The following is a 19797-nucleotide window of genomic DNA, read 5'->3' as shown; positions in this document are numbered from 1 at the left end:
TTTACTTACCAGGAATTTATCACACATTGAAAGTCAGTTAAAGCAATTCATTAATTAAATATCAAGATAAACTCAAGAATTTGTATAATTTTATGCTAAACAGTTATAAACATTGAATTTCAATTTTTTAATCGACATTATTGTAACGGATGTTTGATTTATATGCCGTTTCGTAATATTGTTGAGTAATAATTTTCATGCGCCTTCGCTTCTGGCCACTGGCTGCCGTTGCAGGTATTCTAGAAATGCTTATTACCACTTCGAAATATAGCTGTCGGTCCTTACATCCAGGCGTGGCGTTGTGGCAGCTTGTTTGGCTGTCATCTCGGAGGGTCGCGGTTCAAATCTGGTATCAGGACTATTTTTTTTCATTAGGTTGTTTGATTGCTTGAGTAAGTGAATCAAACAAATGTGTAGCAGCACTGGCGTGCGTGCTGGCATGTATCGAACAAAGTTAAAAAACAAGCAATTTAGTAAGATGAATTGAGGTGATGGGAGGAATGAAGATTGATGCCGAGAAATCGGCAGCACTATATGGGCTCGAGGTGACCAAAGAAAGAGAGAAGAAGAGACATTTTTTTTCGTTTTTGCTGATTAAACGATAACTTGTGAGCTGAACAAAAGGCCGTTCAAGTCTGAAATGGAACTTCAAAGTTTCAATAAGAACTTAAATTTTGGGCTGAATAAAAGTAACTTCAGCACATTGAGTATGCTGATTAAGCTGTGTTTAACCTTTTTAACGAGACTTTTGGTTACTTGGGTTGTTATTTAAAAAATGCACGTATTTTTTCATTATAATTTTTTTTTCAAGTTTGTAGATTTTGAAAACGTATGTGGTATACCAGTTTAAAAAGTCGCCGAGGGGGAAAATGACCCTTAACACCCTTAACACCTTTTCCGTTACAACGCTCTTGTTTCTCAACTAATTTTTACAAAGTTCATAGTTTTGGAAAGCTTGATTTTGATTTGATTTTCAGACAATATTCAGTAGCGTACATTTATTTAAAGTTATTTAAAGTCGAAGATTTTTTTTTTGAAAATATGCTTTGGGAACTAAAATAAAATTTTCAGACAATATTCGGCTACAATACTTCAATTATCCGTTATTAAAAGTTCAAAAATAATTCTGAAATAACATGCTTCGGAAAAACACTGTAGCTCAGCTACGGAAATTTCACTTAGTTTTCAAGAAAGCTGAGGTTAGAAGCTATACGTTGCACATAAGAACGTATTTTTTGCAATTTTTTAAGATCATGGCCACAAAAAGTGTAAAATAGTGGTGTAAAAACCACACTTCTAACCAATAAACTGTCAAAAAATTTTAAGCCACATCAGATTAATTTTGAAAAGAGGATTGAAAATTTGACGTAATTTGGCACATTTTTGCAATTTAAGATTTTCAAAATACGATACACAGATTTTTTCAAAGGTACCTGTTTTTCAAACCTTTGTCAATTTGCAATTTTTGATATTTTTCAAGTCTTAAATTATACTTTGAACTGGATTTTGAGTATATAAACGCAAGTTTTCCGCCATAAATTTATATTCATCAGAAAGGTAATTCCCGCGGTGCCGGCTGGGGTGCGAGTAACCTAAGCGGAGATCGGGTACCCAAACCCGGTGGATGCTTTGGTCGCATGCAGACTGAGAAGGTGGCCGCACGCGTCTGTTCCCCAGGTTAGGGGCGGCGTGCAACAACAACCGAGCGTCTGTTCTCCAGGTCAGGGGCGGCTCAAACAGCGTCTGTCTTGCAGCAAGCGGCTGAATTTATGAAATGCGGCTCCCGCCAGCTAAGTCCAAGATGGCAGCCCCATCGCGGGATAGGGACTTTAGGCTAGCAACCTACTGCTCCCGATTTGAAATTGTTACGGAATCCGAAAGAAATGACCGACCTGGAACTTTGGCGACGACTTTTAGCATGAAAACACGGACACGAATTGGAACTTGGAATGTTTTAACCCTTGCCCAACAAGGCAAACTGGAACAACTTGCTAGAGAGGCTAGCCGCCTCAAGCTTGAAATTCTGGGACTGAGCGAAGTCCGTTGGCCTAATACTGGAGAACACAAGACACAACCCGGGCAAGTCCTGCTTTACTCTGGCATACGAGGAGAACATGCTACTCGGGAACGAGGAGTTGGTTTCCTGTTAAGCCCGCAGGCCTACGCGGCCCTCATTAGATGGGAACCGATAAACGAAAGAATAATCGTAGCCAGATTTAGAACACGGGTTAGAAACCTTACAATGGTCCAGTGTTATGCGCCAACTGACGTTGCCGACTTGCAGGAGAAAGAGCAGTTTTACAGTCAACTGAACAGCGTGGTTGAGAGAATTCCGAAGGGTGACATTCAAATCCATCTGGGCGACTTCAACGCAAAGATTGGCTCCGACAATCAGGACCTTGAGCGCATCATGGGGCGCCATGGCCTAGGACAGATGAGCGAAAACGGAGAACTGTTTGTAGAATTTTGTGGCAACAACAACATGGTGATCGGTGGATCGCTCTTCCCCCATCGACCAGCACATAAGGTCACTTGGGTATCCGGAGATGGCCGAACAGAAAATCAAATTGACCATATCTGCATCAGCCGAAAATGGAGAAGGAGCCTTCTTGATGTCCGCAACAAGCGAAGCGCAGACATTGCATCTGACCATCACCTCGTCCTTGGCGAGATACGACTGAGAGTTGCACGTGTCCAACGGCGCGAGGAGAAAGTCGGGTGTCGATACGACGTCCGCCGGTTGGAGAATCCAGAGGTGAAAAGGGCGTACGTTGAACAGCTAGAATCCCGATCCTCGGAGCTGCCGACAGACGGAACAGTCGAAGAACAGTGGTGTGGAATCAAGAATGCCTTTATCACGACGGGCCATGGTACTCTCGGTAAAGTTTGTGGAAGAAGGAGTGAATGGATGTCGGATGAAACTTGGAGGATGGTCGATGATCGGAGAAAGGCGAAAGTCGGAATTAAGCAGGCATGTACCGGGTCAGCCAAAGCAGCCGCCCGCTTACAATATGCGGAGCTGGAAAAGGCAGTTAAACGAGCTTGTAGACGAGACAAGAGAGCCTGGACAAACTCCCTAGCCGAAGAGGGAGAAAGAGCTGCCGCCAATGGAGATATCCGATTACTTTATGACATTTCTCGCCGCCTCAGTGGTGCAAGGACTAATGCAAGAATGCCGCTAAAAGAATGCCGCAGGTCAGTTATTGACCGATCGAACAGATCAGCTCAAACGATGGACTGAGCACTTCGAACAACTCTTCCGAGTCACGAATAGCGATGGCCAACAGAACCCGCAGCTTGAAGCGCCAACAGTAAGCCGCATAAATGGCGTCAACTCGGAAGCGCCCTCGCTGGCTGAAATAGAAGCGGCAATCAAAAACATGAAATCCAACAAAGCACCTGGGATCGATTGCATCCCTGCTGAAATGCTGAAAGCCGACCCTGCCCTATCAGCACAAATGTTGCACCGTCTTTTCGCTGACATCTGGGATACTGCAACATTCCCGGCCGACTGGATGCAGGGTATCCTCGTAAAGGTCCCGAAGAAAGGAGACCTGACAGAGTGCGGTAACTGGCGAGGCATAACGTTGATCTGTACAACCCTCAAAGTACTCTGCAAAGTGATTCTGAACAGGATCCAGGAGAAGATAGACGCTACACTCCGACGGCAACAAGCTGGATTCCGATCTCGACGATCATGTGTGGACCACATTACAACGCTACGAATCATACTGGAACAAATCAACGAATTCCAGGACTCTCTTCTGCTGGTGTTCGTTGATTTCGAAAAAGCATTCGACCGACTTAACCATGAAAACATCTGGGCGGCTCTAAGGCGACGAGGGGTCCCAGAGAAACTAGTCCATCTCATCGAAGCACAGTATGAGGCATTTTCGTGCAAGGTCTTGCACGACGGTGTCTTGTCCGAACCAATCCCGGTAACTGCTGGAGTGAGACAAGGATGTATTCTATCACCGCTACTTTTTCTAATCGTAATGGATGAGATTCTGATTGGATCGATTGACTGTGCACCGAACCGAGGATTGCCGTGGGATCCTTCAACAATGGAGCAACTGAACGACCTTGACCTGGCTGACGATATTGTTTTGCTCGCCCAAACACAACCAGATATGCAGAGCAAACTCGACGACCTCACCGAAAGTTCCAAGGCAGCAGGTCTCAAAGTCAATGTCGGAAAGACCAAGTCGATGGAGATCAACACAGGAAATCCCTCCAGTTTCATGGTAGCTGGGCAACAAGTTGAGAAAGTGGAGTGCTTCCAGTATCTTGGTAGCCAGATTACGCCTGATGGTGGTACCAGAAAAGACATCGAAACACGGATCAGAAAGGCCCGATTTGCGTTTGCGAGTCTCCGAAACATCTGGCGGTCACGCCAGATCTCTCTACGAACAAAAATCCGAATCTTCAACTCAAACGTCAAATCCGTATTGCTGTACGGGTGCGAAACTTATCAAAAATATCAAACTATTTCAAAAATTGATTCAAAGAATATCGTTGGTGCTTTGTTCTTGGATCTTAAAAAAGCCTTCGACACACTAAACCACGACATATTATTGTCCAAATTGAATGAATACGGAATAAGAGGTGCTGCTAACAACATCCTTCGCAGTTATTTATCGGAAAGGAAACAATTCGTAGCGATCGAAAATACTAGAAGCGATTTGAGAAACATTGATATTGGTGTACCCCAAGGAAGCAACATTGGTCCGTTACTTTTTCTTTTGTATGTAAACGATCTTTGTAATTTACCACTGAAAGGCACAGCTCGATTATTTGCTGATGATACAGCTATTTTTTATTCAGCTGCATCAACGAATGTTATAACTCAACAAATTGAAAATGATTTGAAGTTACTATCAAAATATTTTAAATGCAACTTGCTTTCTCTAAACTATACAAAAACCAAATATATGTTGTTTCGTTCTTCACATAAAAAAATACTGTCAAATAATGACCCAATTATGGATGGAATTGTTATTGAGAGAGTTCACTACTTCAAGTAGGTACCTAGGAATTTTCTTGGATGAAACACTTTCTTGGAGTTGTCACACAGAGAACCTAGTAAAAAAAATTTCTCCTCTTTGCGGTGTTTTGTGGAAATTAAGAAACTTAGTACCCCAACATGTTCTTTTAAAGTTTTACTATGCATTTATTCAGTCTCATCTAAACTATCTTATTTTGATATGGGGAAGAGCCTCCTTGTCACATCTTCAAAAACTTCAGACCCTACAGAATAGATGTTTGAAAAACATCTTCAGACTACCCCTGCTTTTTCCTACCCAACAGCTATACTCTCTGGGAACGCACAACATTCTTCCAATAACCGAACTCTGTAATTTGCAAACCGTTATATATGTTCATGATAATATACACTCGAGTAGCAATAACCAAAACCTTAATTTTACTACGGGATTAAGAACCCACAATACCCGTCAAAATAATTACTTGCAACGATGCCGATCCATGACATCTTTAGGGCAAAAAAGAATTTCTTTTATAGGACCTACAATATACAACGCTTTACCTACTGAAATAAAGACCATCAACAACCGTTCCATGTTTAAAGTCAAAGTAGTACAGTTATTAAAAGAAAAATTGAATCGTTAAAAAAGTCGATCAACAACCAGTTTTTTTAAATCAAATTTTGTTTGTTTTTGTAGCATCGTAGTTTTCTTTTGTCGTATTTTTAACTATTAATAAGTAAACTTAAGTAAATGTAGCATAATATTTGATTAGTTAACATTATTAAAAAAAAGAAATGGATCTCTTTAAAGGAAATTTTCTTCCATTGAGATCCTTATCGTAATATTGTTTAATTATAGCATACATTTCCTCGCAGTAAATAATAAACTTTTGTGTTCTCAGCATGATTAAAATTTTGTTCGCGTTGAAATTTCTTTGTTTTGCTGCCAGACGTGCTGAGAACAGTAGCGTCCATTACCAGGGGGCTCAATTGAGCCTCTTGGTGTGGGGGAGTGTGGTGGGCCGCTACAAAAAAAAAAAAAAAAACTTGGTGCACATATGCGGTAACGACGCGAAAACTGCAAGTATTTGTAAACCGCTGCCTGCGGAATATCATCCGCGCTTGGTGGCCTGGCAACTGGATCTCGAATGAGGAACTACATCGCCGGTGTCATCAAAAGGCGCTAGAAATCGAGATTCGGGAACGTAAGTGGAGATGGATTGGGCACACGCTGCGTAGAGATGAAAACGAGATTTGCAGAGAGGCGCTAGATTGGAATCCAGAAGGTCATCGAAGAAGAGGCAGACCCAGAAATTCGTGGCGGCGAAGCCTAGCCGCTGAAATCCGAACTGTCGACGAGAATCTTGACTGGGACCAGGTGAAGACGCTGGCTCCGGATCGTCAACAGTGGAGGTCTTTTACCACGGCCCTATGCACCGGAGGATCGGCGCGGGATCATTAAGTAAGTAAGTAAGAAAGGAAATTTTATATCGATTCTACTGGTATAATTAGATAAGCGAATAGTGTCAAATGACTCGATAAAAGGTAATGATGCAAAATTTTAGATCCCAAGAGATCATTGAGGGTTCGTAAAGATTTTTTTTTTATTCGGATGCACCCGAATAAAGTTACAAGTCGCCAAACTTCCAATAAGTCGTATTGACACTGAAGAGCGGATTAGGGTTACAAGAACATCAATACGGCAATCTAAAAGTAAGATCAACCGATATAAGGTGGTATATTTTATGGAAAAACTGTGATTTAAAATATCCAACAACTAACGACCGAAGAAGGTTGTTTATATTTTGATAAGATATAGTGTAAAATCAAGTAAAGTTAGTAACTTTTGGAATTAAATTTGTGTAGAAAAAACTACACTAAAAATGTTTGAACTAAACATGCTGAACACACAGAATTTAAAAGCTGTCATATTAAAAGCGAATGGAAGATATTACATGAAAATAAGTTGAACTAAAGATATCACTCAATAATCTGTTCTAATATTTGCAAATTCCTATTGTCTTGACTTTTTTCAGACTTTGCACCATATTTTCAATACAAGAAATATAGGATCATTTTTACGGTATTTAATATTGAATTGCATATAATGCGGAATTAGAGATAACATATGATATGTAAGAGAACATTCAGTGTTCCTATTATGGTTTGAGATCCCTCCCTCTGACAGGAAGGGGGGGCGGGGTTCTCCCAAACAAATGACAATTTTTTGCATAACTTGAGAACCGAACATGCAATTGAAGCCAAATTTTATATGAGAATGTATTTGGGTACGAGAAATGCTCCCTTCTTCCAATGGGGAAATAGTAAGTGGGGAGGGGGGCTCCCATACATTTGTCGCACAGTTCCAGAACTAGTCAAGCAAATGGAACCAAATTTGGCATGTGAGGGTATATGGGTAGGAAAAACATTTTAAAGATAGTTTGAGACTCTTCCCTCCTTCGAGATTGGAGATAGAAAAGGGGCGGGCCCCATACATTTTTTTGCAAAATTTGAGAACTAATCAAGTAAATGGAACCGAATTTGACATAGGTGGATATTTGGGTACGAGAAATGTTTCTATCATTATTTGGAACTCCCTCCTCTTCGATTGGGGAGATACAAAGGGGGGAGGAGGCTTCCATACACTCTATTACATTATTCGATAACTAATCATGCAAATAAATCCAAATTTCGCATAGGAAGGTATAAGGCTGCGAGTTAAGTTTCTTCGATGTTTGAGACCCATTTGTCCTTCCATTGGGGATAGAAAAGGGGATGGGGGTCTCTCAAACAGTTTTATTTATGCTGTACTCGAGAACTAATCGAACAAAAAAACCAAATTTATCATGGATTCGAGTACGGGAAATGTTTTTTTCGTATTTCGAGACCCCTTCCTCTCCCCAACAGAAAGAGGGGAAGGAGTAGGGAGGTTTTTATACAACACACTCGAGAACTTATTATTCAAATTTAACAGCAGAGTTTAGTTGAGAAGATTTTTTTCTATGATTTTTTAAGGCTTCTTCCTCCTTTCACTGATTCGATAGGATATGGGAAGGGGAGCTAACATATAATTTTTTTTTATTAACTCGAGTGCCAATCTAGCAGATGATAACAAATTCGGAGAAGTATTCAAATACAAGAAAAATTTCTAAGATAATTTGGTTCTTCTCACGGCATAGAAAAGAGAGAAAAGTTGCCATGCGTTTGTTTTGATAAATTCAAGAGCTCATCCAATAAATCCAATAAAATTCTACATAGGCGAGTTTCCACCTTTCAGTTGGTGTTAAAAGAGGAGAAAGGAGTTCCGCACAATTTTTTGTACAATTTAAGAACTTATCCAACAAATGGAACCAAATTTGAAAGAAAAAGTATTCGAGTACGAAAAATGTTTTAATTTTTTTAAGAAGAGATTCCATGCAGTACATAGCCGGGAATGGGAGAGATTTAACCGTATAGTTTTTAAAAATTTTCAAAGAATACAAACCATATTTTATATGAGAGTTTTTGCTTAAGATACAAGACTCCTCTTTCTTTCAGAGGAGAAACGGGAAGAAGGAAAGTATGTATCTACTGTTCGAAAACTCATCAAGCAAATCTAGCCAGATGGGAAATGTGATGTTATTTGGTTACAAAAATGTTATTATATATAGCAGTTCGTTGACCCTCCCCACATTGCAGGAAACGAATTCTTAATATTAGATTCAAAACATTTATTGAAAAACAATTTTGGTTCAAGTTTTAAAAACTTCAGAGAATCTAATCATCTTAGTATTTCAATAATAGTTTTATGTGAAAGCTCTCATTGTAAAGATATCGAAAATTTGTTTATAATGGAATTATTTTTACACAATTTATTGATTTCTAGAAGGTGTAGCACACTGGGTCAGCTAGTTTTAAATAAAAACTAATCCTTGATCAAAACTTATGGTTTTTTAACGATTCAAATAAACTTATTTAAAAATATTATTTTACATTTTAGCGTTTTTGACTCAAAGCTGTTTAACCATAGGATGAAAATAAAAAATCACAAAAAACTGCTTTGCAGAACCAACAAATTTTATGACTTATTTAGTCTTGTCAACAACATTTCTTGGAATTTGTGAAAGCTCTAGCCAGCATAACTTTTTTAAATAATTTTCGTTGAATTCAGATTTTTCTGAATGGTTTTTACTTTTTAGCTTAGCTTAGCTTGTTTGACTACTCATATCCACCTTTAACCATTGAACTCGAAATGCTATTTAATTGTTTCGGGGGATGGTAATGCTATTTAATTACGTACTTCAAGATAAAAGATGATTTTTTGTTATTTTTTATCAATTCATGCGCATTTCGAATTCCATGATCGCTGGCGTGGCTAAGCAGAACAAGTTCCACGTCGCCAATGGTTGCTATTCCGTGATTAATCGAGGCCATCAATTTTGCACAAAGTCCAAAAGAATAGTGCTTGGGATTAGCAGCTGTTCTAATTGTACAAAACTAATGCTCTCAGTTTTTGAAATGATTAATAACGGCGCCGGCCACGTCCTAGTAGTCAATGGGGAAAAAGGAAGGAATGTTAGTTTGATACTCTTTAGGTTCAACTAGCAACTTCATGCTCCTGCATACTCCAAAAATAATTTTGAAATAGTCAGAACCAGAAATAAGTAAGTATCACCAACTATGGAAACCGTCTGTGCGTCTGCGAATCTATATTCAAGTATCAAAGGAAGGGGTTGTGTTAGTTAGGAATTGGTAAAGATCAGGATCCATTTTGGTTAATGGTGCGATCGTATTTTCCTACACCTCCTATGCTCCTAGACATTTCATAAGGAAACTCCTACTTCTACGAGGCATTCGATAAACGTTAAAAAAATATATATTGAGTAAAGTATTGAAAGAAAATTATTACCATCCACATTTCATCCCTATCAATCTAGCTTTTTTCCCTAACATGGATCCCTGTTTAATCAAAGAATTATCAAATGGCTTTCATGGTTGAAAAAAAAACAGTATTTTGAATTGAATGTATTTTTAATAATATGCCGACAAAAACTTCTCAAACTGTTTTTCGTGATTAATATTTGAAAATTCTTTAATTTTTTCTTCTCCTTGCCTCTTTTTGAGCTTCATTGCATGTACAAATAAATGTTAAAATTTTTACTATTTTTGAAAAGATCTGATATTTTTTTCGATTTACCAATTCGAGTAACTACTAATCAATCAGAACATTTTATTATTTTTAAATGCTAGATATTTTGAGAAAAACAAAACGCGACTGGAAACAGTTTTTTGAAGTGATTGAAATTTACTTGTAGAACGAAGGAATAAATCTGATGTACACATTTTGACAATGAATGATTCGTCGCAGCAGAATCATTAAAGAATGATGAGAAAAATAGAGAACAAACAGCAGATCTTGAGATGGAAATAAAACAGAATTTGATAGTTAAAAATAACTATTAATTCGACATATAAAAAGTAGCACATATGACATGATCTAATTTATATGAAAAAATAAGTCATCAACATGTTTCAGCAATCTTGTCTATCTCAAAAAAAGTTTATTCTTAAGATTTTCAATATGAGTGACAAGAGCAACTTATATTCAGGCGATTGGTTTTTGAAGTGATTATTGAAAAAATAATATTTTAATTCGGAATAAGGACAATTAACTTCTTTTTAGCTATTCCATTAACATTTTTCACTCTTTGTGAACATCATACATTGAAAATCGTGTTTCATGTAAAAAGCCACGTTTTGTTTTCATAGAAAAAGTAGTACATTTCGAACAAAAACACGACCCGAAAATTCATAATAGTTAACAGCATGATGGTCCTCTCTATTTATAATTGAAAAATATATGACATTTCCCTATTATTTGCATATCGAATCTTTAACTTTCAAAATTTATCAGGTTGAATTTAACCTGTTCCTGAATTTTGACATTTTTCAAAGCTTAATACTTTCAAAATGCACAATATTTGATAACAGATGCAAACATAAAATAATTCAACTTCTCTGAATTTGTATTTTTAATATTCATGTTTTACTTGTCAAATAGTCATAATTTCTAACTCAAAAGCAAAAAAAAACTTCGAAAATCCCCTATTTTAAATTTCCATCGCAATTTTTCAAGTTTGTAAAAAATTTAAAGCAAGAAATAACCATTCCGGGCACAAGTTTCCAACACCTATATACTTAAAAAAATTTAAAAACATCAGATATTCTAACATTAAAATTATGAGTTTTTAAAATTATTCAAATATTTAGATATTTCTTATTTTAAACTTACAATTGGTCCAGAAAAATAAAAGAAAAGTAAATAAAATCAAATCACAAATACTAACCAACTGTGATTAGTTTAGGAAAGTTTTTCTAATTGAATTTATCGGGATTTAAATTAATATGCCATCCTTCCAAAACGAATAGAAAATTCTACTGTTATTGAAAAGTTAAACTCAAATGGATAAAGTTTTAATTATCTTTACTTAAATCAATCTTTCTAGAATAATTGAAAAGTCTGGAACAACTCTGGAATAATCAAAATGAGAAAACTATTATCACCACTTATACGAAGTCAACTCCGTATATAAAAAAACCGTTATCACTTACACTGTTTCCTAAATCGTCTTTTTATGAAAAAATCCATCGCCAAACATGCATGATTGTAAGTTGTGTGAAATTCCATTTAATACTGTTTAACGGCATAAAAATAATAGAGGCAAAATATCACTAACGTTCAGAGAACGCTTACAAACGTGAAAAATAAATACAAAGGAACGGTCTCACCGGGAAATCCAAATGAAATGTCGATTCCAGATCTTCAGAAGTCCGCCAGGAAAACTGCTTGAATATTTGTAGAGTTTGCTTTCCGAAATTTTCGAAAGTTTTCGTCGTTTGATTGGTTCCGTTGTGCCTATTTTCCAAATTTTAAATTTCCCTTTTCTGAATGGTTTTTACTTTTTCTAGAAAAACTAAGCTCCTTCTCATATTATCAAAAAAAATAAGCCTAAGAATAGGAAAAATCAATAATTAAAGATAAACTTCATTTCAAGCTTTTTTGAATTTCTGGATGATTTGATACGCAATAATTTCTTCTTTCACTCAAAATTGAAACGCGTTGGAAGTAGGGGGAATCAACCAAATTATCTCAAATGATCTGATGCTTGGGGACCCAAAAGACATCGAAAAAAACATAAGGGAGCAAAAAATCATTTTTTGCAGCGGAGCACTTACCCTATGTAGGGAATAGTTTTCAATAGCAACTTTTGTACGACATGATTAGCTTGGGACCTTTGCTGTTCTGGAAGATTAAGTATGGAGCAATCGTACATACTAAATTTCATTCCAAATGGGTCCTGGTGGTCATGCTATAGAAAATTCAAGTGTTTTATGTTGTCTATCGATGAACACCATGTTTCCAGATATGTAAAGATATCCAATGAACCCCCTACATTGCCTTTCATCTCATTTAAATTACTATGCAAGTTCAGAAAAAGAGATTAATTAGACACCTTTTAAACCATTCCATTTAAATATGAATTTTATTCCTAAACCTTAAAATAACATTTAAAGTGTAGTCATTTCCCATGAGATTCATCTGTTGATCCTTAAATGCATTTATACTTAATCATTCCAAACATGCTGCTCGATCCAATCCACATAGCTGGACACCCGGGTATAGATCGATGCCGATTTCCCAAACCCACAGGGCCCACCAATGGAAGTAATTCCCAGCACGTGGAAGGTACAACCCTGCTGATCGGTAACCGTTTCCAGGGGACCTCCGGAATCACCCTGGCAGGTGTCCTTGCCTCCTTCGCGGCTTCCTACACACACCTGACTGTCAATGATGCCTCGGTTAAACTTTCGATTTGCTGCCAGGGCCGCACATTCGTTTTGGGCTAGAATGTCTAGCTGGACTTTGCGTAGGGTGTCCGAGTTTGTGGTGCTGTCTGTGAGAGAGATTTGTTGTGGTCATTTTTAGGAGCGAGTGAAATTTCCTTGAACTACTTACGGAAATCAGTTTTTCCGAAGCCTGAGGCTATCGCTGTGGACATATTGAAGTTGCTACCGATCCACAAACACGCGGGCCGAATCATCTTCGTGAACACCACATCCTGAGCCATTTTGATAAGGGCTATATCGTGATAGGCTCTACGGGAGGTGTACTCTGGGTGCATAATGACATCTTCGACGTCGAAATCTACCTGTTCATCGTCCTCGTCCTTCAGATCGGTTTCACCCAAACGAACCACGCTAGGTTTCGCATCTTTAACGCAATGCGCCGCCGTTAGGACGAATCGTTCACTGATCAACGTACCTCCGCATCTGAAGGCCGGTATTCGAGGGTTCTCTTCCGAAGGATACCCGATGACTGCTTGATGAGGAAACTCTCCAATCCTAGCCTCCTCACCACCAACAATCAGATCAACAATATTAGGACACTTGTATTTATTGAAATTAACTGCCATAGGCCGGATTGATAACGTGATAAGCGTCTGCTTCTTAATCGTTAACTGCCGGTATTCGTCGCATTCTATAAAAAGATGTTATAATCAGTAAACAACCTCCTACAAACTAATCCAAAGCACAAATTACTTCTGATAGCGACTTGTTGACCAGCAGCCAGGTCCAAAACTGGAACAAAAAAAAAACAAACAACTTATCAATCAAAACAAAACCACTATGTCCGAACGCGTCCAGGATTACCTTGAAGCATACAAAGCGCGAGCGCCACCGAAAACACAAGTCTACCAGTTGACATCATCTCGGGAAGTACTGACTGAATGTCCAATGACTTCGGAAACCAGAGCTAGCTAGCTAGCCCGCTGCCACAAAGCTAGTCCTGTCTGAGTTGGTATCATCGTGAACGTTTCGTCGATCAGCCGTGAAGATGTTCCCGTGAAAGAAAGACAGAGCCAGATCGCGCGTAAATGGGAGTTCCATTTGCGTAAGTGTGAGCCGATCAGATCGATCGTTTGAATCGGTTTATAGTTCGACTCTGAGTAAGTCCTCCTTAGCTAAGAGTAGACACTTGAGCTTATTGATAAGCTCGGAACCGGTTTCCAATACAGCCGGACTATAAGAGATCTGGTGTGTTTTTGTTGTTCCTGCTGCTGGCGGCAATGATCTTGAAATCTGCCGACCCAGAGTAAGTTGTCAAAATGGCCAATGGAAAAATTATTAAGTTGTGATTTAAATTTACAGAACAGAATTCAAACGGTTTTCGAATGAAAGGTGGTTAGCCACATCGGTATTTATCGAAATCTGTTTAAGAAATTTTGATTTTAAAAGATACGAGATTCACAAGAGGTCATAAAGCAAGAACGAAAACAAAAACGAAAAAAATTTTAGCTTCATTCTGTGAATTGAACAATTACTATCGAGTCGCCGTTTATCGCCCGAAATAACACTTCAATATTGATTTTGAGATAGTAGATTGTTTTTTGAATTCGTTTGTTTTCGTGCATTTATTGATGAACGGTAGCTGATACTTTTTCACAAAAAAGTATCTTTATAATCGGATGTGGGATGAACATCGTAAAATGCATCCTACCGGGCTTGAGCTTATAAAAACTGGCTATCTATTAGGAAAAGATATAAAAAAAGAAAGATTCTGTTTTGCGCGATAATAACCATCACTTCCTCTGAAAGTCGAGTGAGCCGTGAAAGTGCCAATTTAACGTTCGAAAATTCAGGTCTTTATTCAAAAAGAAAGTTATTCATTAGTATAGTAAAATTATAAAGGAGATTATGTAAAAAAAGAATAAATATCTGTTAAAGTTTTTTGTCTTAAAATCATAAATTGCAGTTCCATAATCGCCGAACTGGACGGTTATGCAATTTTTGGCGCGAGTTGGTGTTGGTAGATTTTTTTTTAAGTTAAACCTTTTCGTTCAGATTTATTTCGGTGGACCCTGTATATCATTCGTATTTTTGCCCCTTCAAGATTTCTTGTGATTCACTGTTAATTATGCTTAACAGAGACACATTATTGAAAATCTTTCTTTGGCATTCGATAGTGGTTGAAAACAACCAAATAGACAAATGAACACTTTCACGGAAGACAAGAATTTTGATGGCTTAAACATGATTGCCGTTATTCTTGATATTACATAATTTATGCTTAAAAACAACTTTACATCTTCTTTCGGTGTGTTTTCAACTTATACGAAAAAAATTAGGTCTTACTCGCTAATTTTGAAATACTCAGAGCCCGACTCCATTTTACTCAGACATCGCCTTGTCTATAGCGCAGCCGTCGCTTGATCTAAAATGACTCAGTTTTCCGAATAACGGCTACTCAGACGACTCGAAAATTGGCACTCAGCGAATTCGAGTGCTTGTAGGCGACAACTGAGTAAAGTTGGATGAGTTTGTGCGAGGCAGTCGACTTTGTTTGTTTTCGACAACAAAGAATTAGGAAATTTTTATGGTAAATGTACATTTTTAAGGTTAATCTTATAATAATAACATGATTTTGATTATTTTACAGGGAATTGCGATGATTGCTTAACGAATCCGAGGTGCATCAAACATCCGTCGCGGAAAAAAGAAATGGATCAACGAAACGGATTTTTTTTGAATAAAGATTTTTCAAATTAAATATTTTGACTTGTTTTCTATTGCATCAACAAATCCATCATTCTTTTTCAACAATTGTACAGGTTTTTACTTTTCCAGCATAAAAAATCCGGTCAAAAACCGTTCCGAAATCATTCACGCATTCTGAGTAACCCTGACTCAGAAGTCGCGAAAAGGGCAGTTAGTCAGTTCTGAGTAAAGGCTGTTTAGTCAGAACTGAGTAAGTGCGGTTTTGGCGACAACTGAGTAACCGTCACTCTGAACTGAGTAGCTGAAAGTTAGCGAGTAATGTAGACAGACTGAATCATCATCCATCCACGCCAGAGTTTTGAATTTTACTGTTCTAGGTTTGTGATACACAGCAAAAATTATTTCCTGTAAAATTACGCAAATGTCCTGTAACAAAAAGCAGCAAGACAATTACCGTAATTTTAAAGGTGGAAAACATGCTTACGTGACATTTAATTTTCAGTGAACAACTTTTTTATAGGACATTTGCCGTAATAATAAATAAATCTCCGTTAACTTTCAAGGAAAACAATTTAAAATTATAGGTTTTGTTTATTACAGATGATTTATTTTAAAGATTGCTGTTTTCAGTGACACGTAATAGTCAATTTTTTTCTGTGTAAGCTCAAAACGTACTTTTACCCGACTCGTACTATTACCCCACCTTACTCTAAGCTATTTGCGCCTTTTGGAAAGGATACTGATGTTTTTAACTATGTGTAAGAAATCTCACACGAGATCATTTCTTCTTTTAGAACTTTAAAGGCATTTTTTACAGTAAAACTAGCCGACTCGGTGTGCTTTGCTGTTCTTTCCAAAAATAACTGTAATTTGTAAAAATTTACTTAAATGTTTATGTTTGTAGACATTATTTTATATCAAACCTCAACATAATTTAGAAGAAAAAACTTTAAAATGAGTGCTACACTCCAGCTGGATTTCTAAATTTCAATTCAAAGATGATTACATATTACTGAAACTTGATCTCTAAACTTGTTCTTCAAGATCTTAAATTTTGAATCTGTTTTAAAGCTTCATGATGACTCAAATTATGACTAAGTTTATGTTTAACTCGTATGGATTCTCCACCCTTTTTTTCTAAAGTGGGAAGGGTACAAAAAGGCTTGAAAATATTTTTCTTTCATAAAGATGGCAAAATTTATTTTTATCACTATCCGACTATCCCAAAGAAATGATCAGTCTTGGATCATGTCATGACAGAAATATTCCAGTATCGTTAGTGTGAATACCTCGGTTATTCATATGATGGAAATAATATTCACGCATGAGAAGAATGGGCGATGAATGAAATTTGGAAACCAAATGAAAGCTTTAAAAATGTGTCTAGAAACTCTTATCTGTGTTTTCATTTATCTTGTACTATTGCTAGCTGTAGTTTGTGCTTATTAAGTTAATTGAAAATAAGCTTCCTAAAAGTTTGCAAACATTGTACTGGTGATCTTTTCCATGGTGAAGAAGATTTTCATTGCCAGGAAGAGTGACCTTCATTGTCAATCAGCTTTTCTTCACCGTCCTCGCCCTTTGAAGCAGTTAGAATTGATATCCTTTTTTCACCAAAAACATGCATGCCATATGCCAAATTTATAGAAATGAGGCATTACGACTTGAAATGTTCTCACACAGCCTAAATAGGCTGTTTTATGCAGTGCAAATTACTTTTGTAAATTTTTTTAAAATAATTTTGGAGGCTTTGTATTTATCACTATAGAAAATATGGCTCATGTTTGGCCTAAGTGATTGGAATTATTTACTGTATTTTATTTTTCATGTCACAAATAGCTATGAAGTTTGTACTAAAAGAAGTTTAAAATAAATTCCCTTGAACACGAAAAAAATTTGAGGCCCCACAAGCTTAAATAGTTATATCCTAGTATTCTTTTTATCTTTAAACGATAATAATGTTTTTATATCTTTTCCATGTGTTAACTTATGGAAATTCAGTTTCTTAAGCTTGTAAATATGGTGATTTCCCCTGAGAATGATATATTCAAGTATTATTTACAGTAGAACCCTCTTTCCCCCGACCACATCGGATAAATGAAATCTCTGATTACACGAAATACACTGAAAATCGCCGAAAACAACAATTTAGTTGCATAAAAATATATAACGGTGATAAAACTTGGAAGCATGGATTTTGTATGGATATGGAGGCTCGGATTACGCGAGTTAGCAACGGAGCTAGCCGATAGGCGACATCGATAGGTTGCTGACGTTGGTTATTGGAAAAAGCGTGGCTGCACGAGGACGGCGAAGTTGCTGAGCATATCATTTCGAGTCGATGGGAACCATCATGTAACCTGGCACCTTTTTGGCAGAAGCAGCTTGAGTGTGAACTGCAATTGCATTAAATAATTTTTGAATAAATCAGTTCGTGTTAGACTAGCGAGTAGATAAGTTCGGTTTTTTTTAAAAAGGTTATCACATCGGTGAAACTTTAACTCGCGGAAGCTCAGATTACCGGAGCTCGGATAAGCGTGGTTCCACTGTATTTAAAAATTTCTAAAAAGACTTCAGCTGAAACCTTGTTAAAGACCTTGTTTCTTTTCGCTGTATAGTTTCACACTTTTTCATGATTAGTTTTTCTAAGATGCTGTAAGTTCCACTAAACGCGTGCACGAAATCATCCCACGGTGTGTTTCGTAGAAGGACTTAAAAAAAATACAGAAACGCTAATTTTGCATGGGCAGAAAGTAGAGTTTTTCCCGGTTCATTTCCACCACAAATCAAATATTTGGTCGGTGATCCCCCATACATTTTTTTTAAACTTCCTATTCAAAATCTTTAAAAAACATTTATTTTAAGTGTTTTTTTTAATTTCAGAGGTGCTAATTCTCTTAGTTCTTACTTTCAATATTTTTTAATTGAACTGGTAGCTCAACGATCATATCTAAAACTTTGAGAAACTTTCAAAATTATCTCTATCTAGTTATAGAGCTATTTAAACGAAGAAAATTGCATAAAAATATCTTCTTATCCTAAAATTAAAAAACCAGTTGGTGAATCCTGTCTGCAGTCTGAGAGGGTAAAATTATCTAAAATTATTTGAATTATCTGGAATAATTTATATCCATTTGAATTCATCATCTTTCTGATATTCTGATTGTAGAAACACTGGAGGTTATTTTATTGAAAAAGCTCAATGATTAAGAAAATCAGTTAATACTAGGAACCGCAATAGCTTTGTTTTTATAACGCTTATCGTGATGCGATCTGGAGTTGAAACATTTGTCTTTATTTAAAATTTTATAAAATTAAAAACATCAATATTCAAAAGAAAACGATTCGTTAAAAACAACTTTTGATGAGAATGCAGTTTTTATACTGAGTCAAATGTCTTACAATCTCATTTGCACTTCAGACTCAATGCGAGTCACAACAGCAGTTTAATCTCGCTTAAATTTTGCTTGTTACTTTCGTTTGATACAATGATCATTATAAGCCTGGAGTGTTTTATAAAATGTTTTATTTCTATTTTTAAGCCCAATTTTAGTCACCCTCCTGTACACTGTGATTCTTCAATTTTATTCAAAGGGCAAGCATTACTTTCAAGGTTAAATAATCCTAGCTTTTACAGTTTTCAACCCACCATTATTATAATAATCTCTTGAACGATATTGTTGGCAAAAGTGAATTGCAAATGATCGATAGCAAACTAACCTGAATCGTGTTCGATTCATCATGTTTTGTTCTTCCCATATTTTTGTTCTAATTTTTCTGCTGAACACTGCAGTTCTTCTTTATTATTTATTAGAACATTAATGAAGCATTAATGTAACAAAAAAATTCATAATTTCTACTATTTTATACCAGTTGTGGTAAAAACTTCTAGAAATCATTAGCCATAGAAATAAAAAAAAACTAAAAAAAATAAGATGCAAAAATCTGGTCTGAAACCGTCGATGAAATTAAAACTTATCCTGAAAAAAGTAGTTTTTCATCTTTAATTCATGAATTCAAAAATATCAACAGTATTTAAATTCTTAGGCAAAAATGAAGTTCAGATGATTGTTAAAAAATTTATTCTACTTCAATATGAGAAAAAGTTATTTGAAATTAATATTATGAAGCCGATGATGTACGGATTTTAGTGCAATTACTTTTACTTGAAACTTAATTTTATATTTTTACTTCTTTTCTTTAGTTCATGATATTGATTGTGTTTTTCATCTTAAAACTGTAAAATAGATTATAAATGATCACTTCGGTATAGACAT

At 36.5% G+C, this 19797-nt stretch overlaps 2 protein-coding genes across 2 annotated transcripts in view; both read right to left on the bottom strand.

Moving 5' to 3' along the window:
* LOC129749948 (angiotensin-converting enzyme) overlaps positions 1 to 19797 on the bottom strand; it is a 405427-nt gene that overhangs the window by 63575 nt on the left and 322055 nt on the right. The gene's annotated exons all lie outside the window — the stretch shown is intronic.
* Positions 12489 to 13959, bottom strand: LOC129749954 (serine protease snake-like). Its single transcript, XM_055745106.1, has 4 exons — positions 13676 to 13959; positions 13565 to 13603; positions 12981 to 13502; positions 12489 to 12918 (listed from the first exon to the last, which is right to left on the bottom strand). The coding sequence occupies exons 1-4, from the start codon at positions 13731 to 13733 to the stop codon at positions 12590 to 12592; spliced, it is 948 nt and encodes a 315-aa protein (XP_055601081.1). The 5' UTR covers positions 13734 to 13959; the 3' UTR covers positions 12489 to 12589.

The sequence above is a fragment of the Uranotaenia lowii genome, chromosome 2, assembly GCF_029784155.1.
Source record: "Uranotaenia lowii strain MFRU-FL chromosome 2, ASM2978415v1, whole genome shotgun sequence".
Taxonomy (NCBI): Eukaryota; Metazoa; Arthropoda; class Insecta; order Diptera; family Culicidae; genus Uranotaenia; species Uranotaenia lowii.
Note: the sequence above shows the minus strand (reverse complement) of the source record. Positions and strands in the feature narration are given on the sequence as shown.